The sequence below is a fragment of the Rhamphochromis sp. 'chilingali' genome (genome assembly GCF_963969265.1).
Source record: "Rhamphochromis sp. 'chilingali' genome assembly, chromosome: 12".
Classification (NCBI taxonomy): Eukaryota; Metazoa; Chordata; class Actinopteri; order Cichliformes; family Cichlidae; genus Rhamphochromis; species Rhamphochromis sp. 'chilingali'.
The window spans coordinates 4,187,572-4,215,512 of NC_137939.1; the positions used below are offsets into that span (position 1 = coordinate 4,187,572).

General features: G+C 40.7%; 1 protein-coding gene across 1 annotated transcript; it reads right to left on the minus strand.

Moving 5' to 3' along the window:
* Window positions 1-1,279: 1,279 nt before the first annotated feature.
* On the minus strand, window positions 1,280-26,956 carry kcnc4 (potassium voltage-gated channel, Shaw-related subfamily, member 4). Its single transcript, XM_080900047.1, has 4 exons — window positions 25,648-26,956; window positions 8,418-9,354; window positions 7,572-7,748; window positions 1,280-3,034 (listed from the first exon to the last, which is right to left on the minus strand). Exons 1-4 carry the CDS (start codon window positions 26,260-26,262, stop codon window positions 2,967-2,969), a joined length of 1,797 nt encoding a protein of 598 aa, XP_080756173.1. The 5' UTR covers window positions 26,263-26,956; the 3' UTR covers window positions 1,280-2,966.
* Between the last annotated feature and the right edge of the window lie 985 nt (window positions 26,957-27,941).

The window sequence follows — 27,941 nt, forward strand, 5'->3', positions numbered from 1 at the left end:
CGGCACGCTTTTTCTGCCATGTGCGAAAACAAAGGCACTGCTCATGCGCGTTTTACCCATGTTCTATCGCGATATTTCATTTTCTTCTCGTTGCCCGACATTATACCGGTATTACCGTGAACGGTATGATATGGCCCAGCCCTACTATTTACCTTGCACTTTTAGAGTATCTTAGTCTCTCTCTTCTCACACAAAGCAGGAACACACACACGAACAACAGGAAGCACACTTGCAAGATAAGAAACATTCAACCACACTTTGCAGCTAAACACCACTATAAACAACTTTCTAACAAACAAGCAGACTCAAAAAAAAATTTCTTTGATTTCTCTTTCGATCTCGTTATCTCAGTCTCACCGTTTCATCTCTCATTTCTATGTCAGTTTTATTCAAAATAATTGATCGTTTTCGCAATAATTTTAACAAAATCCTCCAAACCACAGCAAATTGAAAATTGTTTATATGACTGCATGTTTCTAGTCACAAATGTTCCATGTTTTAAATAACTGGAACTCATTTCAGTCACATCCAGTAGTTGTGCAAGTGCACGTAACTTCCACACTTTTTAATTTCTGTAAAACTGAGATTAGGAAACATAATAAGAGCATCATCTTCATTTTGTCATGCTTCTTATCTCAGTCTAACCAGTCTCTCTCAGTCCTCAGAGCTTTTAGTAAAAGACGGTGTGTACCTTTTTTATGAATACATGCCTTCTTGTTTTACACTTACCCATGACAACTTGCCATCCTCCCTCCCTTTGTTGCCATAGTGCTTTGCATTGTATTGCCAAGCATCAGAATGTTTCCTGTGTGCAACGACAGTAATGACGATCATGCTGGGCTGAGGTGGATGCATGTGTGTCTGTGAGGATGTGTGTGATAGAAAGAGTGGCGCTTCTTGCATGTGGCACACAGAGAGAGTTGGAGACGGAGGCAGCCGAGCAGTAATTAGCGTTGCCTGTCATACCAAATCTCCATGGAGACGTGTTCTGTAAGTCATCTACACCTTTGGTACATAATCGTGGAAGCTCAGGAGAGCAGGAAGCACAGCTGTGACTGCCGTTACACCACTCTGAACAAGCACAGCATCAACCTGTATAGTCTGGTGTTCGCTCTATAAATAGCTATACAGTAGAGGTGCTGTGATGACACAAACTTTGCAACGTGCAGTGGGAAGAATATGTGGATGCAATGCAAGCTGTGAATGAAAATAACAACGCACGACGCTCAGTTTATCTTCAACATCTGTGAAGAAATTGATTTTATTTGATTTTCTGCATATAAATGCATGCCTACATGGTTAAACATCACACCCACACACTCAAACAGGCACGCATACATACACACATGACATCTTACCGGGTTAAAAACCATCACGGTCACCTACACAGTGCATACTGGGGAAATGTTAAACCAGCCTACTGTGCTTGACCGTCATATTTGAGTACACGGAACAGGGAAAACAGGAAATGAGGCTTAAAAGGTGAATTATTAAAATAAGCTTTCATTGGTCAACAGCAATTTTAACGTTGCATCCACATGAACAGACAAGAAAAGAGCTTAATGACCTAGAGTATTGCACTGTGCTACATACATACAGCTGTGCTTATATATTACAAACATCTGCATCAGCATAGAAAGATTCTAATGAAGGTAAAATGAGCTTTCCCTTTGTTTATTTAACATAAGGCCACTATGGTAGACCATGAGGACTAGATTATAAGTCTTGAAAAAAGAAAAAGACTCCTGCTTCTCTTCTCCAAATATGTAACAGAGTTTTTACAATACAAGTAGAAGTGTTAACTTACCAATTGAATTACACTACTGCACACATTTAAACTCCATTACTCAACATGAGGCACAAGTGGAGATGATGATATTGTACTGTATGTATCTTTACCAACATGTACTGAAAGTCTTTTACCATCTAATCTAATTGAGTCTACATTTGGTCCTCACTCAACCAGTAATGATACATCAATTGTGTATAGCTAATGTAACAGACAGACAATACTGCTCCATTGATTTTCTTTTCTTTTGTTAAACTCTTATTGTACAAGGATTTACAAACAATGTGTTTCCTGGCCGGGTTCGTATCACATCTAGTCCCTGGCAAAGTATCTGCATGTTTCCATGTGGTTGGTTCTAAAAAGCAGCAGAACAGAGACCACATAATAAAATAAAATAAAAAACGTGGGTCTAATTTGTTGACATCGATCAATGACTTCAAGTTTCCATCTTGTCCTTTTTCACAGTAGGCGTTTTGCTGTACAAACCTACATTCACAAGCAGATTTTCTCACTCCTTATACAATGTAGGGGTTTTGCTGATGTGTGTTGACTCCCAAAATAGACACATGATAATAGAAAGTAACATGGTAACGAATGTAACAACACATAAAAAAGGATGTTTACAACAGACTCACAAAAGCCCCTGAAAACTTTCTTTAAGTTTTAGGTCTGTAAAATGTAATATTCACAATTACTTTTTTTTTTTAATCCAAGTTGACTAAGAGTGTCTTTTTTGAAAACCCAGATTATCGAGTGTGTGGCTTCAATTTGAATTATAGTGACCGAACGCCAGATTCAGATTCAACTGGTGCACGGAGGAATGTGATATAACACTTTCTCGACTTCAAATCAGGCAGAGAAGTGACCTTAACGTCACTTTGGAATAAATCTGTGATGCTTTTTTCAGAGCCTTGGAGTCAAGCTATGACATATCCACTAAATAAAATGCATATGAATGGTAGCCATTTTTTGGAGTATCATACAATGCTTGAGCATGCAGTACATGCAAAATGCTCTCTAACATGTAAGTAAGTGTACACGTGATAAATGTGCTATGCAACTTAAAACAAAAGTTCTCATCCTGAATTCAAAGAATCTCTTCAGCAGTTCATTCAGGAAGGGAAGTGTACGCCACTGAGGAAATCACGCTCTTTCTCCTTTTCATAGCCAATCAGCATCAGGTCAGAGTGGTGACCTCCGGCTGAGCATAGTTTCCCGTGGCCGCAAGGATGTCTTTACAGCTCTCTGTCAGGAAACACAAAGGACAGAATGACAATGAAATATAGTGACTTAGCATAAAAAACACTGAAACTGACCCAAGCGAGTGTGCTATAACCTAAGAACAACGGGGTCACCACCCTTCCCTCCATTATTAATTAATCCTAGGAAAGAAGAAGCCCTAAATGTGGATGCATATAATAATAATAAAACTAAACGTATTTCTTGACTATTAAAATCTTTATTTTCAACAACCAACAAATCAGTTAATATTTTAACTCTATTTCACAGACAAAAACAATACTTTTATTTGAACTTCACATGGGAGCCAGATGTTTCACTGTGACCATCCGTGTTGTTAATGGAAACCTATTAGTGGGAATCATATCTGAGGAATCACTTGGGAATATGGCGGCTCGCTTGAGCTTGGAAAACCTTCCTCTTCTCATCTGTATAGCTTCCTGCCACTTCCTCTTGCAGCACTTGAACTGTTTGCTATACTATTATGCACACAAACGGGTGGTTATCTCATCACAAATACACAAATACAATGTGCTTTTGAATCCCTGTGATGACCTTAGTCACTGCAAAAGCAGTCTTTTTGTCCTGTTCCTGATAACCATCCAGGCATCTTCAAGCCTGCATCCATCTATCTATTCCTCTAATTACAGCCACACTGCCCTAGTGAAATATTAGATGTACCTTTATATCCTGTAACCCTGTAACTCACCAAAACCATCTCCCTTTGCCACATAGCTCTAAAAAGCGACTTTCAAATGTTGGCTAACAACTGAGTTTTTTTTCTTTTTAATTCTGCACTGAGCACTAAACACTGAGCACTTCTTGCAGATAATGTGCACTAAAATGTGTTGTGTACGTGTGATATAATCCACTGTAACAGACTGGGATATCATTATGTACATACTCACCAGATACCAGGCTAAGAATTGAATTACCCCCCCCTCCTCTCTCTCACACACAGATTTGTATTAAGGTGTTCTGGCTTTTCTCAGCTTCCTATTGTTTTTGTCTCTGTGACCAGAATAGCGCTTATATGGTGATCTCATGAGCTGACCAGACAATTTTCCATTATTAGAAAGCTCAGTATGAAACCAAGGTCGGACAGTTTCACCCCATTTGTGTCATTTTCATTGTGTTTGTGAGGCTGTACATTTATATAGTGACAGATTACTTCGTCCCCTGAGTAAACCTGTCCACAAACATCACTTCTTCTCATTTAGGACAGATTTAATTGTGCATGCTTTTTTTATTATATTTTATTTTGTTCATATGACAACATGCCATTATAACTAGCACCAATTTACATCAACATCTTCAGGCAATGACAAGTTATTCAGGAACATTTCTGTATAATGAGCTGTTAAAAAAATACATGGGTGTACTCTCCTAGGAGAAAAGCTACCATAAGTGCTCCAGTTATGATAAACCCTGGTAGTGAAATAAACCTCCGCAAAGTGCAGGGTTTCAGCAAAACACCTTCAGCAATGTTGGACTGTTTGCACACAATTGTCAGGATGTTGACTGGATAGTGCTCAGGGTGTCAGGAATCAATCCACGGCTGCCAAATATAGAGCCTCTTCTCACAAGAGGCTTTTGGGTAGTTTGGAAAGCTCAGACATGAGATGCAGCGGTCATTCAAGCAGACAGAGATGGCAGGGTCACAGCAGAATTACAGCAACTTTGTCTCACCCTCACCCCCCATCTTCTGTTTAAGAATAATAGCGTTGCATACAAACGTGTAGCTTACACGGTTATGTGTGCTGATGTGATCTAGAAGTCAATAAATAAATAAATAAACAATTCAAGTCATGATTTTCATCTTGTGTCTTTAACTGTATCATTTTTTCCTCACATGCTAGGCTTGGTACCCTGCGAACACTTGTGCACTAATCCTAACCTGAGTACTAACTGTGCACACAGAGAGATTGATGATGCAATTAGGGCTCAATTGATTTTCTATTGATCTGAGTGGTAAATAATGGTTGAAACAGGATTTACTCCCTTAGAGGTGAAAGACAGGTGTTTGAATTCAATTCAATTTTATTTATATAGCGCCAAATCACAGCAAAAGTCGCCTCAAGGTGCTTCATAGATACAGAGAAAAACCCAACAATCATATGACCCCCTATGAGCAAGCACTTTGGCGACAGTGGGAAGGAAAAACTCTCTTTTAACAGGAAGAAACCTCCGGCAGAACCAGGCTCAGGGAGGGGCGGGGCGATCTGCTGCAACCTGGTTTGAAGGGTCCTGCGAAACATTCGTTGTGCTGTTCATCTCTCTGTTCTTTTTGTTAGATCAACTATAAGCACAATTTATGATGATTATTGAAACTTTGCTACAAGTAACTACTAATGTTTTACATTTCTTAAACATTTGTGTTTTTGTGTGTCATTTTTTACAGGTATTCATATCTTGCCACACAATGCACACTCCATGTACTGTAGGTATGAAGTTTAGAATAGCTTATAAGCACCACTGAAAGCATCTTAGCACTCTGCATACTCAGAATCAGAAAAAAGACAAAACACTGTGTTCCTTTTAGCCTTGCTAGCAGCAGGAAACTGTGATGGCATTATCTGTCAATCACTCTGTCAATCAAACTCACACTTCAGGTAAGACAAAAACATTCATCCCACAACTATACAACATCTTTCCCAAAAAATTGGTAAAGATATTCATGTTCCCCTCAGGGCTAAATATTTTATAAAAGAAAAAAGAAAACATTGCTCCTCTTCTCATTTTTTTTCTCCTCAATCTGTGAATTATTCTTGTAGTATAAAACAAAAACATTAAATTCCCTTTAACTTTGTATTCTTCATGTATGTCATGGAACCTGGGCTGTTGCCTGAGCTTTGAATTTTTGTTTTGTACAGTCTTTGTTTAGCACATGTTTCCTACATGATTTCTTCAAGATTAGTTGTTCAATCCAGTCTTTCGGTTTCTTACTATTATTTTCGCTTTATTTTGCAATCTAGTTTCTGTTTGTCGGCATGGTTATAGTTTAACTTTAATTCCTGCCCCGTGTCCCCTCATATCTTGGTGTTAAGCCTCTCTATGTCAAGCGTTTCCCATTTGTTACTTATTTTGGTAGCTGTTGTGTTCTTGTCGTTGTGTTCTTGTTGTTGTGTTGTGTTCCTGCTTGACTTCCATTGTCTCATTATCTTTAAATAGCTTCAGCTGTGTTTAGTTCCCCACCTGTTTCCCCTTCCCTCGTTGCCTCTTGCATATTTAAACTCTTTGATCTTTAGTAATTATACTTACTATCATAGCTAATTTATAATATAAGGTGTAATTTTAACATATAACGTCATAATTTTACATAAAATCAGGAGTTACGTATTGATGCAAAAAATTGGTATTGTTAAAATTTTAGCATGACGATGTTGAAAATAGTCAATTGTCTCCATATTTTAGAATAAACTGTGTAGAAAAATCTACATGCATGTACTCCATAAGTGAAGTTAAGGCTAAAGCCAGCAAGGGGTAATGCTAGTCATTGCAAAAGAAAGTGGAATTGTTTGTGAAAATGATCCTACTTTTCTTTTGATTTTTTTTACCCCAGTTAACATTTTTCCAACAACTTTACTTTGTCAGTTGATGCTTTAACATATCTTGAATATAGCAACAGTGTCATGGTCCTGGGCCATGTTGGCCCAGTATTCTTAGTTTTCTTGTATTTTTGTATTTTGTTCCTTAGGCCATGTTTCCTGAGTTGCCCTGTTGTGTTGTTCCCTAAGTGTTTTCCCTTCGTGGCCTTTACCCCCTGTGTGCCCCTCTGTGTATCTGTGAGCCCTCGTCTCTCCTTATGTTTTATTCCATGTTTCCCCTGCCCGTTATGTCTAAGTTCTCCCCGTGCTCTCTCTCCCCCCTGTGTGCCCTCTGTGTATTTATGAGCCCTCGTCTCCCTTTGTGGTTGTTCCATGTTTCCCCAGCCCGTTATGTCTGTGTTTTCCCTGTGCTCTCTCTCCTCCTGTCTGAACCTCTGTACTTCCTGTTTGACTGCCCGTCTCCCGTCAGTGTTATGTTCACCCCGCCCTGTCTCGTTATGGTTATCTGTGTCAGCTGTGTTCCCCGTGTGTTCCCACTTTCCTCGTTAACCCTCTGTGTATTTCTGTCTGCGTCTCCCTCTGTTCGGCGTCGCGTTCTCCCTCATTGCTGTGTGGATTCCCTGTGTCTCCCTACGAGTGTTAGTTTATTGATTCCCAGTTTAGTTGAGTTCTGTATTTCCTATGTTCTGCCTGTCAGCAATAAAGCTGCTTTTGAGTTCATCCCCGTGTTTGTGAATCTTGCGATTGGGTCCTCCTCCCGCCTGCCACACAGCCGATCCATGACAAACAGTGGTCCAATTTAGAGTAAAACAGACACTAAAGCGGGCTATGCTACCATAGAACTGGAAGTTATTTCTGTGTGAGTATGCAGTATCCCTCAGCTTGTCAGTCATATCCAACCCGCACTTATTTTTTCAAATCAACAAGGTAGTGACAGCCAAAATGCTAAACTTGGAGCTTCATATCTGGCTCAAATGCAGCATGTACGTACTCACCAGTTTGAACGCTGGGGTTCTCTGAGGTTAGGAGGAAGCAGGTGCCCTCTTTCTTATTCTTGTCTCGACCTCGGGAACACCGCAATGTCCACTTTTCGCTGGGGGACAGCGGCTGGGTCAAACTACAGCCTTCCTCATCTGAAAGGGCCACATTTGCATCCCCGTTCTGTTTGGAGTCTGGACAGGAAGACAAAAATACATGCCAACATAAATGGCAAAGTTGATACAGACCCGAGGGCCCACACAAAGGCAGACAGAGGTATATTGCACAAAACTGGTATTTTTCTGTGATGAAATCCAGTTTGACTGAGATGCTAGGAGAGGTAATTTAATCCCGGTATGATGCTGTCATTGTGACTAAGTGCAGTTCATCTGTCAAGCAAACTCTACAAAACCTACAAAGTACAAGACTTGAAACACGATAGCTCTTTGTACTACTACTACAGTGCAACATTGATACAGTGCAACTTAAGATTAAAAGGTCAGTTTTCATGGTTCACACATGATGCATAAGTTTGTCCTCCAACCTACTGCAAGTGAATGGATGGGGTTTTTTGGTGCTGCCAAGAACAATTTCAAGTAATAAAATAATCTCCATAGACTGAAACACTTTTTTTGCCCCCACTACTCTTAGTGAGGCCACAAAGAGAACATTTGGCAGGAAGCATCTCCAGTGAAACCATGTTACTGCTTAAGGTTAAATAGTGTGTGCTTCAAAAACAAAACTGCCCCAGAAAACCTGAGCACGTGAAACACCGTCACCTGCATGGTAGCCACAACAAATGGTTTGTGAGAAAACATGCCTCTGACATTTTAGAGAGTTTAAAAATTGTACTGTAGCCTCACCTGAGCGGTTCCTACTGATGTTCTCCTCAGGAGCCAGTGGACACGTGTCACTCTGAGTACTGTCTCTGTGCGAGTTTGTTTCTGACTTCCCAAACGAGGCTGAGTCAGTTGGAGCATCAGGGTTTGGGTTGTGCTTCTTCTTCTTTTTTGGCAGCTTCTGTTTTGCCATAGCCAGCGAGTAGTACATCCCAAAGTTATTGACGATGACGGGAACCGGCATAGCAATGGTCAGCACCCCAGCCAGTGCACAAAGTGCCCCTACCATCATGCCGAGCCACGTCTGTGGATACATGTCTCCATAGCCCAGTGTGGTCATAGTGACCACTGCCCACCAAAAGCTGATGGGGATATTCTTGAAGTGCGTGTGATTGCAGCCTGTGGGGTCATTAGGCTGGATTCCAATACGCTCAGCATAGTAAATCATGGTGGCAAAGATTAGCACACCTAGCGCCAAGAAGATAATAAGCAAGAGGAATTCATTGACACTAGCCCTCAACGTGTGACCCAGGACACGCAGGCCTACAAAGTGGCGCGTCAGCTTGAAAATCCGGAGGATTCGAACAAACCGGACCACACGGAGGAAGTTTAGCACATCATTGGCAGCTTTGGATGACAGACTTTTCAGAGCCAACTCCAGGTAGAATGGTAGAATGGCCACAAAGTCAATGATGTTGAGCGTGTTTCTGATGAAGACTACTTTGTCTGGGCAGGATATTATGCGCACCAGAAATTCAAACGTGAACCAGACTACACAGATGCCCTCCACGGTGAAGAGGACTGGGTTGGTCACTATTTCGTTCCTTGTGATGTTCTTTGTCATGTTGTCCTGTACAACATGCTCCGTCCAGTTTTGCACTTCATAGAAGGCATCGTGGGTCTCCAGGCAGAATGTGGTGATCGACACCAGGATGAAGAAGAGAGAGGCAAGTGCAACTCCCTGGAGGAGAAAGATAATGACTATTAATCAATACAATGTTATGTCAACCCACAATTAGTGAACAGCCAGTATAGGGTTTCTAAAGCTCAAACCACCATCTGCATGATGCGCCCATGCTAGAAACGAGTTTTCAATTAACACGATATATAATAAGACCTCTTTTATCTTCAAACTTCAAAGTTTAAAAAAAAGGATGTGCCAATCAACTCTCGTGTGTTGAAGGATTTTATTACTGGGGGAGGTAATGAGCGTCAGTTGACTGACAATAAGCAAACACTGTATTTATGTATCACTGGAAAACTTAACTCAGGCACAACAACTTAATGATTTAAGTTTGTTGTGACTGATCATTGCCTGTGAAGCGAGTTTCACATAGGAGGATAAAAATGAGCCCTCAGTATCCCCAACTATACTGACCGAATGCAAAAAACGCAGGTAAAAAAATAACAATATGACACATACAAACAACCAAATTATATCTGGAATCATTTCCAGAGGAACATTTGTCCAGTAGCTTGACTAATGCAGCAGCAAGATAGCTGTGAATTAATAAAGTTAACATTTATACTCAAACAATTTCCCAGGTTTAACAAACGCAATTTTTTAAACATGTCTCCATGTAAAATTTTGCCAAGTAAACTAAACCCAAATCCAAAACCTTCACAATCATCCACTAATCATCTGTGTAACTGAGATGAAAGCAAAGGTCCTAATGAGTTCTCGTATGGCTTGCTGGCATGCGCTTTCATAATTACTTACAAAGTGAATGTATTTTTTGAACCAAATGCAAGAACATGTTATGAATAGTTAAGCTCAAGAAATAAAAGCTCACAGTTAGTCATCCAGTCCAAGTGAAACCCTCCCTCAGAAACATCAGACTCATTATTCTACCACTTTGCCTCCTCAGGGCATGCTATTTACCTGTCAGGAAATAATGGTTCAGATTGTCTTCAACAGCTCTACTTAGTAGGTGGCATTTTCTTTATGCTTATTTGAAAATGCTCTTTGTCTGTGGGAGAGCGAGGACAATGTTCTCAGAGAAAACAGACCAATTTAACACCAATTACTTTCCATGAACGTATAGACTGAACCATGCTGACAGAAGACGTGATTCTAATAACGCTGGCTGAGACGGGCACAAACAGCAGGGGGTGCTAATACAGTAACAACACCTGCAAAAATAATATGAACAGTCTTTAACATATCATTTTATTTATTTATTTTTTACAACACAAATCACTCTATGACTCACAAAGGAAACAGAAAGGGAAAAACAAGCAGAGTGTCCTGATGCAAAACTGAGAGGAGAGAATGCTGAACGCCTTACAGCCTCCGCACGTGTTTTAGAGCATGTGTTCTGCATGCAAGCCTTCCCTTATATGAAAAATAGGGTCAAATAGCTTTTATGGTTGCTGACAGGCAAAATGAACAATGTGGCTCCACAGCATTCACCTGGTCCAGCACAATGGCTGTGCGCGTCTATGTTTGTGTTAACGCTGTGTGCTTACTCCTACATGATATGTCTTTATTGTTTACTGATACCTGGGCAAATTGTAGTGCCTCTCCAGCCTTTCTAACCTTCCAGCTGGATAAATATGTAACTGGAACTTGCATGCACTTTGCCATTTTTTCTCCCTTGAGGGAATCTCACATATGAGTCAGCTAAATCTCATGAGGAAAAGAACAAATACTGCACTGAAAGGCTCAATGGGGACATTAATTCACAGTGGAATTAGACTAAAACAATAAGAAGTGGACATCTGATGGAGTTGGAGTAAACTTGATACTGCACACTTAAAAAAAACAAACCCTAAATAGATAAATCAACACGCATAACACATATTGTGGAGCTTGTAACCACTAAAACCTTTATATTTGTCCCTGTAGAACACTGAGGTGCTCACTGCTTTGATCCCCTGAGAAGATGACGACTGAGGCACAGGACTATTGGGAAGGAGGTAAAAGCAAAACTGTGCCCCGGGAGGATCTCCTGCTCTGCAGGCACGTTTTCCCCAAACATCATCAGCACTAACAGTGCTCATTATGTGAGAGTCACAGATTGCAAGAGACAAAAATGATGTTTAACAATTATTTTCTTTTAGTGACTGAAACTAAGGGGTGTAACCATGTCAACATAGACTCTAATAATAAAAGCTTTTAATTTCTAGAGGACATTAATTAAGCGCTAATTTATCTCCATTCATTGTATCTAGCTCACAGACATGCATACTCATATAAAATATATTTTCAATGTGTCGTCTCTTCAGTGCTTTCCTATTAGAAAGCTTTTGCAGACAAGGGCCAGATATGCAGCCGGCACCAAATAATTAAGCTTCTCTGAAGACCCGGCCACTTTTACAGCACCTCATTTTCCAGGCTCAATTAATAAAACATGGTGCCAGCATTTCATCAACCCCCTCTGGACTTCCCATTGTCCCAGTCCCTCTTCACGTGCTGTATGAGGGTCTCAAATGTTAACCCTGAAAGGTGGAGCTCCGTGTAAACACCAGACAAAACCTGTTATAGGACAACAGCGCAAGAACTGATTATAGATATATATGTGTCAAGATAAAAAGGCCTAATAATTTTTTATACCAACACCATAATTATATGATAAAGCTAAAAAATACCCCAATATCTATACATTTGCCGGAGCTAAAAGTAGCTTTTCAGATGCTGCTAGTTTGTTTGAATGTCTCATAAAAGGCTCTCACTAGTCATCTCTTTCCATCTGTCAGCAGTGAATTATATCAAGAGGATGTTGGAGTGGTGGTGTTTGTGGTAGCTCAACCAAATTTACCCCCTGGCTTCCCGCCTGAATACAAAGTTAGCTTTGCATAATGGAAAGGCAACAGAGCTGACTCCAGTTTCTTTAGTGGGGGGTAGAAAACTTGCACAAGATGTATGCTTTGTAATTACACATTTACACAAGCTGCTGTACAATAACTCTACCTAAATACAGCAGAATACCAAACTGAATAATATCCAATCGCTCTAACTTTAAGTAAACGAGAGTAACAGGGCTTCCAAACCATAAGCCCAAGTTGGACATTATTATGTTAACTACTTGTTTTAGGCGTGGCAGCAGAGCTGCACACATTAGCCACATATTCATCTAATGACCTGTCAAGTCTGCTTATGCTCTGTAAACCCATTCAGTCCAGTCTGGTTCCAATCCACTCTTTCTTCACCCCCATCCATTTACCTTATCTCATTGCTCTCTATTCCCATCCATTCATCTTTTCTTCCCTCCTCTCATCTCCTCTTATTCAATCATGGGCATCCCTCTCTTCTCTTTCTTTTTCCAGGTACTATCTGGGGGCCGTAATCAGCTCAGGTGACACAACACCTGCCCCCATATTGAGCCTCCTCCTGCCATTAACTCCAACAACTTCCTCCTCCTACGTTAATTCCCTTCCCTTCATCCATCCATCCATCCTCAACATTCAATACTTTGTCATTTCACAAAAACCTTTAATCACACATTGTTAGTATAATTGAGTGAGGAGTAGAAGACCATTATTTGTAATGAGGAAAGAGGCTGCACTCTCCCAAGCAGCTGTGGAAGTCATAATGGAACAAACTACGCAGAATTTCCACCAGGTTGTACAGCAAATGTCTAACTGACTAGAGACAGGCGTTGTGACAGCGAAAATTTAAAGATCCTTTCGAGATCTGTTGGAAGGATCTGCTTTGAATAATAGCTGCTGTCTGATGGTTTCATAAAAGTTCAATTACCTGGTCATAAATTCTTAAAACTACATCTACGTCTCTTCCCTCACTGAAAGACCCAGAATATATAATGTGCAAAGCTCTTCTCAAAATAAGAAGCAGACAGACTTAACTACATATTCATTACTTCCATGCTAATTAATCTTTTGTGATATCTATCTATAGATATATATAGATTCTAGATGCTATTCTTTATTTAATGTGAGGGTAGAAAACACACATCACACATCAGCTACTGTATCAGGTCATTCCTGAGTTCTGAAATGTGTTCCTTTATGCACATTTTCATGCCGCACAGTGTTACCAAAGACATCTTCTACCCAGCAGTAGAATTTAAAATCTGTACGTGTCAAACTGCAGGTACAAACTAATCACCACAGTGAAACTCCATCATTAACACCAATCATCACGCTTTTAAGTGTGGAGGTAGTTTCATTTTGTGTGACTCTAAATTCACATTAAAACACAGAAATATTCAGATGACACAGAAGTGTTAATACATCTTGTTGGTGCCATTCCTGAACCTGTTGAAGAGGGGAAAAATTCTTCCTCCTTACTTATCATCACTTGCAACAGTGTTTTAAAATAAAATAATGTTTCATCATTAGTCAGATCCAAATGTTGGCTGCACACATCTACTGATAATCTATTTTTTCCAAGTGCCATTAATTATTCTGGTGAGTATAAATAAAGCTCGCTCTGGAACGGTTCGCAGCCGAGTGTGAAGCAGCGGGAATGAGGATCAGCACCTCCAAATCTGAGGCCATGGTTCTCAGCCGGAAAAGGGCGGAGTGCCCACTCCGGGTCGGGGACGAGTTCCTGCCCCAAGTGGAGGAGTTCAAGTATCTCGGGGTCTTGTTCGCGAGTGATGGGAGAAGGGAGCGGGAGATCGACAGACGGATTGGTGCGGAGGCTGCAGTGATGCGGACGCTGCACCGGTCCGTCGTGGTGGAGAGGGAGCTGAGTGTAGAGCCGCCACCCTCCAAAGGGTGGCTGGCCATCCGGGAGGGGCTCAGAGTAGAGCCGCTGCTCCTCCACATCGAAAGGAGCCAGCTGAGGTGGTTCGGGCATCTGACAAGGATGCCTCCTGGGCGCCTCCTGGGGTTGGTGTTCCGGGCATGTCCCACTGGGAGGAGGCCCTGGGGCAGACCCAGGACACGCTGGAGAGATTATATCTCTCGGCTGGCCTGGGAACGCCTTGGTGTTCCCCCAGATAAGCTGGAGGAGGTGGCTGGGGAGAGGGAGTTCTGGACTTCTCTGCTTAGGCTGCTGCCCCCGCGACCCGGCCCCGGATAAAGCGGATGAAGATGGATGTATGGAGTATGAATAAACATTTTTCTTACAGCTGAGGAAATGGTTGGACTTTTGGCTTTGAAAAAAAAACCTAACCAAACAGAAAGTGCTCCTGTGGTATAACAACAGATCAGCAGTCACTTTGAGTCCTGTGGTTGTTCAGGAGCTTGTGATGAGCTTAAAAGGGTCTGACAGCAGTCAGTTTATTCAAATGCCAAACAGTTTATCCCACAACTAAACAGAGCTGGGTACTGCAGCCAGAAGCATCTCTACAGGGAAGAATCTCAGGGGGCCTGACACACGCAGTGACAGCTACTCTTCTCATAAAATAGTCAGTGTAAAGAGTGCAATCACATGACACAGCCTGACTTTACAGCTCTGTGCATGTGCATCATGGCCCATTCACCTGGGGTTAAAGTGAAGTCTACGATGTGATATTTCTGTTATTTCTATACATCCATGTAGGTGACTGTTTATCTCAGTCAGTAAAGCTTCCAGTATTTAAATGTATGTGTATAGTTTATTTAAGAGCTGACATAACATCACGTTTGTAGTCCAGCAACAGATACTCAACGCAACACAGTCACCTTGTTGGAGTGATTGCCATAAGGACTCTTTACAGCCAAAGCACTGTGAGGCCAAGCGAGCTGTATGCCAGAGCTTTTTATTTTTCAGCTTCTATAATCTTGCTGGGGTTGAAAGCTGAGATCGAGACAATATTTAAGTAGCTTAATAGTTATTTGTAAATTTTGAATCTTTCCCAGTTATTTCTGGCCTGTCTGAAATACTTCCATTACCTGCTTCTTGTTTTGCCATAATGGGGATAAATTACATCTATTCGTGGTACTTTTGCTCAATTTTAAACATATTTGTGCTTAAGTGCTTCTGTGTGATTCTGCCTGTTTCTGCCATTTGTATGAGCAGAAATGCTGCAATTTCTGATGACTTTTGCTGACATTTCACCTCTGACACTGTCCTTATACCACTGTTCAGATCAGGGATGTAACTGGTAATGACTGTAATCTGATGACAGCTGAGCTGCTGCCGTCTGCTGATCAAGGCCATACGATCTTACTCAAAGCTCCAATGGCTAGTGACAGTTAGAGCCTCTTCAACCAACTGCAAGAATAAACGGACACTTCAGTTGTTATTGATATATTAATGTATCGATAACATCTATAGTGATATATTGTATTTGTAATAACTGGGTATACTTATATAAAGTAAACTTCTGATGCCACATATTACTATTTTCATACATGCAACTTTTACTTTATAGTCAAAACTTGTAGGAAAAAAGTAAGAATCTAAAAGTGTGACTTTATGTTGCTACATTAATTCAGTTTGAGGTTTTTTGTTTATTAATCTGCAGCCATACCCTCGTATGGTCAAGAGCTCTGGCTAACAACCGAGAGGAGACTGCAGATACAAGCTTTCTCCAAAGTTTGTCTGAGCTCAGCTTTAGAGATCAGATGAGACGTTGAGTCATTTGGGAGAGACTCAGAGCAGAGCCACTACTATTCCACATCAAAAGGAGCCAACTGAGGTGGTTCAGGCATCTTATTAGGATGTTTGCTGGACGAGGTGTTCCAGACATGTCTTACTGTGTTGAGGTCCCAAGACACACTCGAGAGATGATGTGCCTCTGTTGGCCTGGGGTTGCCTTGGTGTTTCCCCACATGAGCTACATGAGGTGGCTAGGGAAAGGAAGGTCTTGGCTTCTCTGCTTATGCTGCTGTCCAACCCAGCCATGGATGGATGGATGGGATGTTTTTTGATATCTTTGTCTCCTGCTAAGATCGCTTGACATCATTTGAGACATTTATTTTATTTTTTATTATTTTAAGGTGCTTTATTCATTTTAACTAAACAAGCCAAAAAACATTGAATACTATATCATCGCTTTGTATAGTTGATGCAGAACAGTGATTTGTAAAGACACATGCAGCAGGGACAGAGAACGTCACATTCATTAGGAGACATGTTTTGAATCAAATGGAGACCTTCTGTCTTTGGCTCGTGCTTTGGGTTGCCACTTGATCAACAGTTTGTTTCTAGGCTGATATATACAATAGATATTTATTATCTCTATTTATTTTTTTTACAAAAAAGTGTGGTAGATCTGAGAACTGCAGAGCTGATAATGATTTGTGGATTGACCACTCATTCATTTAATGATATGGGGAAAATATTAAGTAGTCGACAGCAACGGAGTAGAGAGACACATTTGAGGTTATTTAATACATAACCCGATATCAACAATCTAAACGTGGGGCAAAGAGGATGCGAGGATGCCCAAACCTGGATTGGATGGAGTCGACGTTTAAATGGAAGTTAATTTGTTTTGTGTTTTTTTTATGTGGTTCTCTTTTTACACCTGAGTGTAAAACAACTACCACTGACACGGGTATATATGCATGCATATCATCTTTTCAGCCACCTTTCTCATAAGTGACATTTGTTGACTTTTGTAAACTTTAGACAACCAAAATGCCAAATTATGGGAGAGGGGACAAGAGGATAAAAATGTTGTTCAGTCCAATATAAAGCGAGACACCTGGTCACCCTTTTAATACTGCAGGTGCCAAAAAGACAATCCAAGGTCACTATGCGTGAGCGTCCAGACAGAGCAGAGGTCCCCAGAGGGGACAGCAGCCAGGTCCCAGCTGGGAAAAGCAGAACAAGGAGCCATAACATGACACACAACAGGCAGCAGGCTGTGCATAAGTGCACAGCAGCTGGAGAATCCTATCACAAGCATCACCTCCAGCTGTTGAACAGTACACTCTGTTACTAATATGGACAGGCTATATGCAGAAACCAAAACAATGAGCCTTCTGAACAATCAGCAGCTCCAAAGGCAATGACAGCAGCTACTACCGAGATTTTCTTAGAATTCATGTCACACTTGTTCACGTCTGCAAGCCGGGACGTGAATGAATTAATCTCCACTCCTCTCCCGGCTATCTGGAAAGGAGTGGTTCATTACCAGATATTTATAATTTATAGATTCATGGAACCAGAAATATTTGACAAGCTGGTAGCGAGCATGCATAAAATGAGACAAAATTTTTAAGGAGATCTAAGGGGCAGTTCTAACATTTATTTCCAAATCAATTAAAAGGGGCATTACGTCACCTTCAGTTTTAACTACCATTCATTTCTGATCAGGGTGTGTTAGCAGGGACACAACATAAGATTAGTGACACGGTGCCTCCTCCACAAAACAGAATATACTTAATAAGGAGGTGGAGAGATCTGCATGGACAAAATCAACCAGTGTTGTAACATCTAGCAACAAGTCAAAAACAGCCAGCACAGCACCTACTCTGTGAACACTCGAAACATGTGGATAGCATCAGTTGTCTCAATACAAATCTCAACCTCTGGAATTGCACATCTGATGCCAAATACTCCACCAAACGCCTTCCTTCTATTTACAACCACCGACACTCTCCAGCCAGCTGAAGTATATGGGATGTGGTTGAAAGCTCTGGCACTGACCTTTGAGCAAAGACAATCCTGTTGCAGTATCTTAAAATATTGACTGAAGTAATTCCTAACAGCTGAAATTAAAAAAAGAAAAAAGACTGCATATATATTTGATGTCGGGATTTCAAAAAAATAGTGCAAAGTCAAGCCTTTCAAATGTCAGAATGCATGAAAATAATCAATCAAATCCTTTCAAGTGTCCTCTAATAGCAGCCAGTGAAAAGGAGCCTTTGGCAGATGTATGAAATGTGCAGATGCATTAAGTTAAACGTATTATATCAATGCGGCATTCAAATAGCTTTAAAAAAAAAAATCTGCATCAATAAATGAAATAAAAAATAAAGAAACATGATATTTTCAGTAATGCATATTTATTTATTTTTTTGTCTGCAAAACAAAGTCTGCAACTATGTGCAGGCATCCCAGACACTGAACTGTTTTCAGCAAACAGCTGAGAACTGAGCAGAGTAAACAACCAGTATAATCACACAGGATTATATCTCTTTCACTGAGACCGGTGGCTGTTAGAAAGTCTCCTTAACAAGGCTGTGCTGCTTTGATGATGTGCGAAAAATCAAATCCTGTGTTCAGTTCACAGAGCAGCCAGGAGAGAGGTGTTGGCATTGTGAAAGCTGATCCCAGAAAGGTTAGTGTTTCACTCAGAACACACTTTAATTATTTGTCAGCTGTGCATCGAACTCTGGATGTTTTTCATAACCAGTAATGTGCAAAGCTGTGATCATCAAGCTGTGATGTGATCGATAGTTAGTTCAATATCAATATAGTTTCAATGAATTTATATAGCATAAAAACACAAAAACAGTCTCCTCATGGGGGCTTTAAAAAAAAATGAGTCATGGTATGTAATCTAGTTTAATGTCACTCATTAAAAATATATATCTATATGTATATCTGAGACAAAATTCAATCAGTCAAACAGGAAACTCAAAATGCAGCAGACTTCAAGAATCCCACATCAGTCTGTCGCTTGGTTTACTGATATTAATTGATTTTTGCCTCTCTGTGGGAGAAAAATGCAATGCTCTTTTCTGTGGGAAAGACAGCTTTAATTGTTCACCACAGATTAAAAATGTGTAGCCCATTACCACAGCCGTAATTAATTATAGTCAACAAGCCTGGAACTAATGAAATATTGCATTATGGAAGAAAGCGCTAGTCTAAACTTAATGCTGATGTCAAGTCTAACTGTCACATGTCACAAAAAGGATTGCAAAGAGATGTTTCCTCAGAGCCTCTTTATAGATGATATAGAGACTCTCTGGATATAAAATCCTATTATGAAGCCTCCAGCTGAGCTTTTTTTTAGTTATCTTAGATTTTTTTGCAATCAGACATCACAAGCCAGCGACCGACTGACAGTTAAACTGAGGGACATGATGTCTGTGAAGGTTCTCAGTCATCCAGGTCATCGTAGTCAAAGGAGCTTGCAAAGAAAAGCGTCTGGACTTCTTTAAGTTACTTGAAGACGTTTCACCTCTCATCCGAGAAGCTTCTTCAGTTCTAAGGTCAAATGGTGGAGAGTCCCAGATATAAACCTAGTGAGAGTAACCCCCCACAGAGGGACAAAAGGACCCCCTGATGATCCTCTAATCGCCTGAGCCAAGGTGTGAAACTGGGTGTGGGTCCCAATCAGCCAGAGTTTCGGGTGAGTTCATTGTGAAACCTGGCCCCACCTGGCCCCCCACGTCTTCAAGTAACTTAAAGAAGTCCAGACGCTTTTCTTTGCAAGCTCCTTTGAGAGACATGATGCAAGTTCATAGGCAAAGAACTGTGTCAGTGACACAGGAACACAAACCCTTTCATTGTCTACCTGCACACTGATTGGGGACCACAGAAAAATAAATTCCAAAATGTAAGACTTTAAGCTATGAAGTCATCGGGATGGTTTCAATGCTAAAAGAAATGAGAAAAAAATGCAGGTTTAAGGCACTTTAATGTTGACCTCACTTTTCAAACCCAGAGGCTACATCCATATTTTATAAAGTCTATGCTTTGCCCTCTGTTGGTTGATTTATGCAGCCAAGTGGGCAGCAGCACATTTAGACCCATATTTTTTCATCAGCAGAGACAACTCACCTCCCAATGGACTGTGGAGAAGATCAGCAATCTTTAATACAGATACAGACAATGATGAAATAATATAATATCAACACGACCTATTTTCTGTACTTTCACCAAAAACAACAAAAACAACAACAGAAATGTGTTATTTATTAGAGGTTGTTGAAAGTATTTAAACCTATTTGTTTAATTCCACTTTAAACTGATAGACTGAACAATTTAGGACGAGCTTGTGGCTAAATGACGGCCCAAACATAGCCTGTATACAGTGGGTAAAATAAGTATTGAAAACATCACCAAATTTCTAAGTTAATATATTTCTAAAGGTGCCACTGACATGAAAATCTCACAAACTATCTAGTCCACACATACAAAGAAATGAATCCATAGATGCCCATAGTTTATGTGTAATAATGAGAAATGATACAGGGAAAAAGTATTGAACATGCTTACTGAAACGTATTTAATACTTTGTCACAAGCCTTTGCTGGTGATGACAGCTTCCTGTATGGAGGAACTAGTCACATGCATTTCTCAGGTACGATTTTGGTCCATTCTTAGAATCCCTTTGGTGAGAATTTCATGTCAATGGCACCTTTAGATGTATTTAATTATAAAATTGGTGATGTGTTTAATAGTTATTGTATTATAGTATGTATAAAAGATGGACATAGCCACCATGAAACCCCATAATGATTTGTGCATTCTGATTTTAGCCTCTGTTGTTGTTAGGATTTTTTGTTTGGGGCTTCTTCTTTTTTTAAAGAGAACATGACCATTTTTAGATTCAAGGATGGAACTGATCAGCTAATGCCCGTACCATAGCCAGTATAAAACATGGATGTGGCTTCAGAAAAATTAAGCCAATGCAGAAGTGCTGCAAGTTATATTCTATATGAAGACCAACAGATGATGATAGCTGTGATTACAAAAAGATTTCTGGTCCTATATAACTGTATGGGACAACAGTTTTCCATCGTAACATCTGTAAAGATTTTCCTGCTAATGTTTTTGGGCTCAGCCACTCATTTTCAGTTACACTGACTGAAATCTACTTTAAAAATCGAATTTAAAATCAAGGGGTCATCTGTGTGCCTCATCCACTAATGCCCTTTCAACCACAAGATCTTAAGGAGCATGCAGTTTCACAGTCAGACCTGCCTCTCCTCGCCGCATCCAATTATTTGCAACAAACCTAGCACATTCTGGAGTCATAGTTTGAATGGTGACCGACTTGTATCGGACTGTGAAAAGTGTGGCACAACCCATAAATGGGGACAGTTTGACCTTTGACCCTCAACACAATCAATTTTTTTTTTTTCCCCCCCAAACAGAGAACTTTGTCCATGCTAGCCATTATAAAGAATGCATGTTTAACACACTGGCTTCACTTTTTAGGACAAGTTCATCACATACATTCGATGTAACCAACAGATCAACAGTTCAATAGTGCAGAAAAAATATATCTGCAATTTTATGTACATATGAATAAGTATTAGCTACTTTCAGCTGCTCCCTTGTTACTACTTGTTACCACAGTAGTTCCACACGTTTGATCTGGCAGTTTTACACCTTTCCTGATGCAACCGCAAAGATGATTTGTGTCTTCAGCTGGAATAGAAGCAGTGACCTTTCATTCGCCAAGCGAATGTGTAATCCACCACGCTATGGAGCCACTTTAATGTGAGTGTAAACACTCTGAAAATTAGACCTGAGAGTAAACACGTAGCAAAGCTGCTACGCTCAATGGGGCAGCCCTATAAGATCACGTGGTGTCTTTGATGGCGCTAACATAAAGAGCCAACATACAGGTGGCTACTTTTCTTCAGTAAATTGAGTTGAAAACAGAAGCTGAGAAGAACCTGAGGAGAAATTCTTTCTTGGTCTAACATAAACTGGAGATGCATAAAATGTATAGTAGCGCATTCTTCTGGGCTCTATTAAATGTTCCCAGGGGACTGCACTCTGTGAACTCGCAGTATAATGGCCTCATGTGCTCGCTTTAAAAGAGCTGCATCTCCAGTCTTGGTTGATCCCAAAGAGGATGTGGCTTACATGATGGACAGATTAACTTCCCTCCAGCTTTTAGGAATCACATTACCTGAGATGAGCTTAGAGGCTCTCTGAAATAAAAAGGCCATAAAGGTAATGTGAGTCCCTCAAAATTCAGCCCCACATCCTTTCAGAAAGCATGCTCTCAGAATTCACACAGAGTAAACATACATATATGAAGTGGCTGGAATGGAAATGGATAAAGAGGATCTTATCCATTTCCATTATCCGCCTCCCTTCTGCAATATTTCAGAAAGCTTCACATGTAGATCTTTCACAAAACTTCACAAATCCTAATTGATTAATTTACAAATATTCAGCGGTGAGAGACAGACGTGATTAACTGGCAGGCACAGCGCGGGTCATCTTCAGACGACACCGACGCAGTGGCAGCTGTGACTCAGAGATGTGGGCTCCTCAACAGCGACAGCCTGCGAATGCCACCTGGACGAGAAGCTAAAATAAACACTATTTGTAGTGTCGCTGGCGTGCAGCGGGAACATTATTCTTCGGCAATGCTGTGAGAGTGTTTGAACAGACTATTCAACTGCACAAACAGACAAATAGAAATTAGAGTTAGCATGAGCCCCTCTCCTTCCTGAGCTAAATGTATTTTTCTTTCTGCCCGATGAAAGCTCCTGGCCTTTTGCCGAAAAAACTCTTGCAAATGATACTCGATACTTGCTTTCATGTTTACTTCAATAAGCATCCTGCTTTTGTTGCTGAGCCATTAGCTATAGCATGCTTTCAAAATGTTTACAGCAGGATGATACCCCCCGTGGAAAGATGGGAACCTTTTTTTTTTATAAACCAAATCTGATAAATAACTGAGATCTCTGTTTTTTGGGGTTGTTTTTTTTTATATATCATGCAGATCTTTGCATAAAACCTTACTCACATGTCACTTAGCATTGGCAAAAGCACAGTCAAGTTTCTTAAAAAAAATTTTAACAAATGATTAGCTTTTTTTTTAGCCTTTTAGCTTTTTTTATAGCACTAGTGTAAGTACAGCAGATGTCCATCTACTGATTAATACGGTGTGATTTACGGTACACGGGTCTATGCTTCTGCAGCCTTTTAAACACTCATCTTTCTGAGCACCTTTTGAGTGCAAACCTTGAATAGGATGTGTGGGAACACTTCACCGGCTCTGTATTCCTGTCATGAAACAGCATTTTTGCTATTTTCAGTATTTTGCCACAATTTCGTAACGTATATTTAGGGGAGAAAAAAAAACGTTATTCACATGATTGAAAGAGATGTTTAGCCTCTCAGAGAAAATTCAGGTATTGAAATGCATTTTAGAAAAAAAATGAATTTCTTGTACAGATCAATACATAAATATGTAATGTTTTATAGCTATCAACAGCACAACAAATGTGTGGAGAGCACAGTAAAAGGTTTGGATCCTGAAGAGCTCAGGTCCTTAAAAAATCCACAGTACTTAGCATCGCTTTTTCAGAGTGAGGCATCATGAAGCTTTTTGTGTGTTGTTTTTTAAAACGTAAAATGTTTAACTCATGGATTTTCATATGCTCTGCAGCTTTGACTGATGTAGAGATCTTACTTTTTAACAGATCCCTGCACTTCCTAACTTCCAAATACTGCAGTCTGTTTCAATTTCTTTTTGTTTCTTCATATGATATCAAACAGAGACAGACCTCGAGGTCTAACTGACCATTATTATGTACACTTTGCTTTGACTGCCTGCACTGCCTTTTTTGCCTTCAGAATCGCTTTAATTCTTTGTGGCATAGATTTAAACAAGGTTCTGGAAACATTGCTCAGAGGTTTTGGTCCATATTGACATGACAGCTTCACACAGCTGCTCCACATTTGTCTGCTGCACATCCATGATGTGAATTTCCTGTTCTACCACAACTCAAAGGTGCACTGTTGGATTGAGATCTGGTGACTGCGGGGGTCATTTGAGTACAGTGAATTTATTGCCATGTTCAAGAAACCAGTTTGAGATGATCTGAGCTTTGCGACATGGTGTGTTATCTTTGCTCGAAGCAGCCATCAGACGATGGGTACACTGTGGACATCACGAGAAGCAGCCTAAACTCATGATACAAGGCAGGAGAGATCCGTGCTTTCATGTTGTTTATGCCAAATTTGGAACCTAGCATCTAAATGTCACAGTATAGATTAAGGCTTGCTAGATTGGGCAACATTTATTCTGTTTTATATTCACCAATGTTAGTGATCCTGTGTGAACTGTAGCCTTAGTTTCTTGTTCATAGCTAACAGGAGTAGCACCCGGTGTGGTCTTCTGCTGATGTAGCCTACCTGCCTTCAGGTTTGATGAGTCTTGCATTCAGATACGCTTTTCTGCTTACTTTGGTTGTAAGGAGTGCTTATTTGAGTTACTGTTGCCTTCCTATCAGCTTGAAGTAATCTGACTATTCTCCTTTGACTTCTGACAACAACTCAGAGAAGTGACTGGATAGACTGTCTTTTTCATGTCATTCTCTGTAAATCATAAAAATGGTTGTGTAGGAAAAGCAGGTCATCTTGACCATGTTTTCATGCTTAAATGCACTGAGTTGCTGTGAAATAGCTGAATAGTGTATATGTCTAAAATCTTAGTAGATGTCTGTCTTGGACTAAAGCAAAAACACTACAGCATTCTCATATATAACTGTCTCAAAAGACCTAAAAGGCATACCAAAGGACTCCCCCACCCTCAGTGACGTTCTGAAAGATATATTTTCATTTGCTTTTTGCAGCTTTGGATGTTTGCTTTTTTGTTAAATGTGTGATCATTTTAACTCAGTGGGGTTCAAACAGTTTCTTAAATGAACTCACGACTACACAGACTCCTGCACTGTATGGTGTAAAAACTGCAGTGTAAGATAATAAGAAATGCTTCTTAAAAGTATAAGCAGCTGTCAAATAAAGAGTGTTTGAATGATGGGCTAAAAAGATTTTTTCTTTGTGTATTGTAGTAGATGTATAGAGTAGCAAAACAGAGAAAACATGTACTGAAGAACAATGCTAGAGCAGATGTTACATGCTGAATTTGGCTGCAAGACTTTGCTCCAAGCCAGATGGGATTGGCTCCAGCTGCTCTACCAGCCTGAATTGGAGAAGTGGAAGACAACGGATGGATGTACTATAAAGCCTGACTTCATAGCACAGAAAACTCTCCAAGGTCAGACTCTTAGCACACTTTTTGAAACAAAAGAGAGCTTTCTACATACTTTTGTCAATTTATTATTTCAATCTATTCAAAACTTGTCAAACAAAAAGAATATTAATCTCTAAACTATCATTTATAATTCATTTGTAATTGTTTAAGACTAGTGGTTGCATAATGTTCCTTTTAATCCTGATGTTCAACTAAAAAACTATATTTTTAACAGTCAGTGAAACTAATGTAAAGATATAAACTTTGGCCTGAAAGCTGTCATGTCCTAAAAACAGACAGACAAGGCGCAGACTGGATAAATACAGACAGCTACAGCCACGTTACAGTTTACAGATCTGTAGCTGCATCAGTAGCTGCTGCAGCCTGACTGGCTGACATCTGTTGATTTGGACAACATGTGCGCCTTTTTTCCTAGTTGGAATGACACAGCGGGCTTTTGCGGACGCACTCTGACATGTGGCCGTTAAAGGGCCGCCTGCTGAACTCACCCTGGCTGCTCTAGATGAATACGGGTCGTCAAACAGCGCCCAGATCTTTGGCTGCCAAACTTCGCGGCAGCCTCTCGACCTGTTGGGGACGTCTTCGATGCCGAACCTCCTCGGCATCTCTCTCTCGTCGTCGGTGTCTTCTGGGTCGGGCGGTTCAAATATCTCCAGGGCCTCCTCCGCGTCCCGGTGCTGCCGGTAGGTCATCCAGCAGCATGGCTCCACGTCAGTCTCGTCTATACCCCAAAACGCCAGCTCTTCCTCGAATAGAGGCCCGCAGACGTCAGCCGGGCAGTGCAGCTTGCCTGTCCGGTAATAGTTGAGCACGTACGCAAAGATGCCGGGGTGTCTGTCGAAGAAGAACTCGGTGGCACTCGGGGACGCAATGTCTGAGTCGGAGCTGACCTGCGACTCCGAGTCTGCTAGCCATGCCAGGCGCGTCCCCGGCAGGGTCCTGAGGGTGCTCTTGTAGGTCTCGTGTCGAGTGCCGCCTACGTTAATAATAATTTTATCCGAGTCTTCCCCTCTGGCCATGTCTTCCTTCAGACATGATTTAGACGGAGGTTTGTTGCCTGACTTGCGTCCTCGGTAAGACGAAACACAAACCGAGCTTATCATTTAGAAGCAGTGGGAGCAGACCTACTGGCTGTTCGCCCCTGGTTCAAACTGTTGTCCGCTGGAAAAAAAAAAAATCAGAAAATTAAAGCAAAGTGAGCCTTCATTTCACACCCATGTGGCTCGTTTATTGCTGATTGTTAAGGTGCATAGTAATGGTAAAGCGCGATGAAAACCACCTGTAACCAAACTCAGTCTGGAGGCTGAAAAAAGCAAAACGCGGGTGGTGGAACTCGATCGGTGTTTGTAAACGTTTTAGTCGAATAGATTGGACAAGGTGTTTTGAGTTGTTGCCTCCAGATGTTATACTTAATTCCTGTCCACGGGCGCAAAGATGTTGGACTTATTTCCCGTCCACGAAGACATATTATTGCCAGGGAAAAAAAGAATATTGGCTTTTACGCATGGTATTTCCTATAGGAAAAAACGCTAAGTCAGAAAACATGTGACGATCATCTCCCCCTTTCTAAAAAAAACAAAAAAATATCCAAATTCTGCAGCGCCAAAATCAAATCCACAACTAATATTGGCAACTTTTCTCGCCCCTGCTCGTGATTTGGAAGTCAGAGATTGATCCACTGGTCCAGTCCATCTAATCATGCAGTGAAAAATTTGACAGATTTTTCCTCCTCAGATTTGGTCGTCCCGCGTGCCAGATGTGGAGTTGTTTTCCAGCTGAGATCTGTTGCTTCTCCACAAGTACCCTATATCTTCCCCTAGCGACACAGCCCGGTTGGATGGTGCGCTCAACTGCCTCAGCAGTTTAACCCTTTGTCTTCCGAAGCCTGGCGCACTATTGAACCACTCCCTCTAATTAGACCGAGAGGATGGACTGGTGGTGAGGTGTGCATCTTTGTGTTTGTGCGTGTGCGTGAGAATGAAACTCGGTTTAATTAAGCCCGTTTACGCTTTGCAGCCTTTATTGTACATATTCAGCTCTGAGTCACCATGGGGACTACTGACCTCTGATTTTTCACCAGCACCTGTAATTGTGTAGCGTCACATTAAGGAAGCGTGCCAAGGGTATAAAACGCAAACAGCCGTGGGGGAGAATAAATAAACTACTGTGTACTGTAACGCAGAATACCTTTATTTCATGGCATTACTGCATGCATGCTGGTAGGAGTTTATATTATAGTCACACAAGATAACCAACTTAAATTGAGTTAATAAGATTGATCACATACCCACCAATATCCAGAAGGTTTAGGTGGGATTTTTATCAGGAGTAGCCTCAAGGTGGTGATGATTCAGATTCTTTTTATTTTTCGGTTGTTATTGTTACAGTGTACAGAGTGCTCCAACAGGTAGCGCTTATGGCCAGTGGTTTTAGTAAACTAACGTCCTGATTTCGCCACCTAGAGGATCATTCAGTGAACAACATGTTTAAATGAGTTGCTTAGTTTTCAGTGAGTGTGATTTGTGTGCAGACCCTTTGACATAAAAGTACTAATATTACACAGAGCTGACAACACTTGCAGTATACAATAAAGTCTGTTTACTGTTTACAGCTAAAGGCAGTTAGCACAGCTCTATGAGGGAAATATTTGTATAAATCTCTTCAGAGAGAGCTGCAGAAATTTGTAAAAGTCTGGGGGGGAATATTAAAACTGAAAATATGAGCAAATCTGGAGGTGCTAGAAAGATGTAAACTTGCTATATCTCTGCAGTCTGCAGCTACC

Bases quoted from the DNA above. Each gene is read 5' to 3' on its own strand.
- kcnc4 (XM_080900047.1), bottom strand. From the start codon at position 26,262: ATGATAAGCTCGGTTTGTGTTTCGTCTTACCGAGGACGCAAGTCAGGC. The intron at 9,355-25,647 runs GTGAGTTCAGCA...TTTCTCCTCCAG, and splicing joins ATTCATCTAGAGCAGCCAGG to GGAGTTGCACTTGCCTCTCT. The intron at 7,749-8,417 runs GTGAGGCTACAG...CTTCCTGTCCAG, and splicing joins CATCAGTAGGAACCGCTCAG to ACTCCAAACAGAACGGGGAT.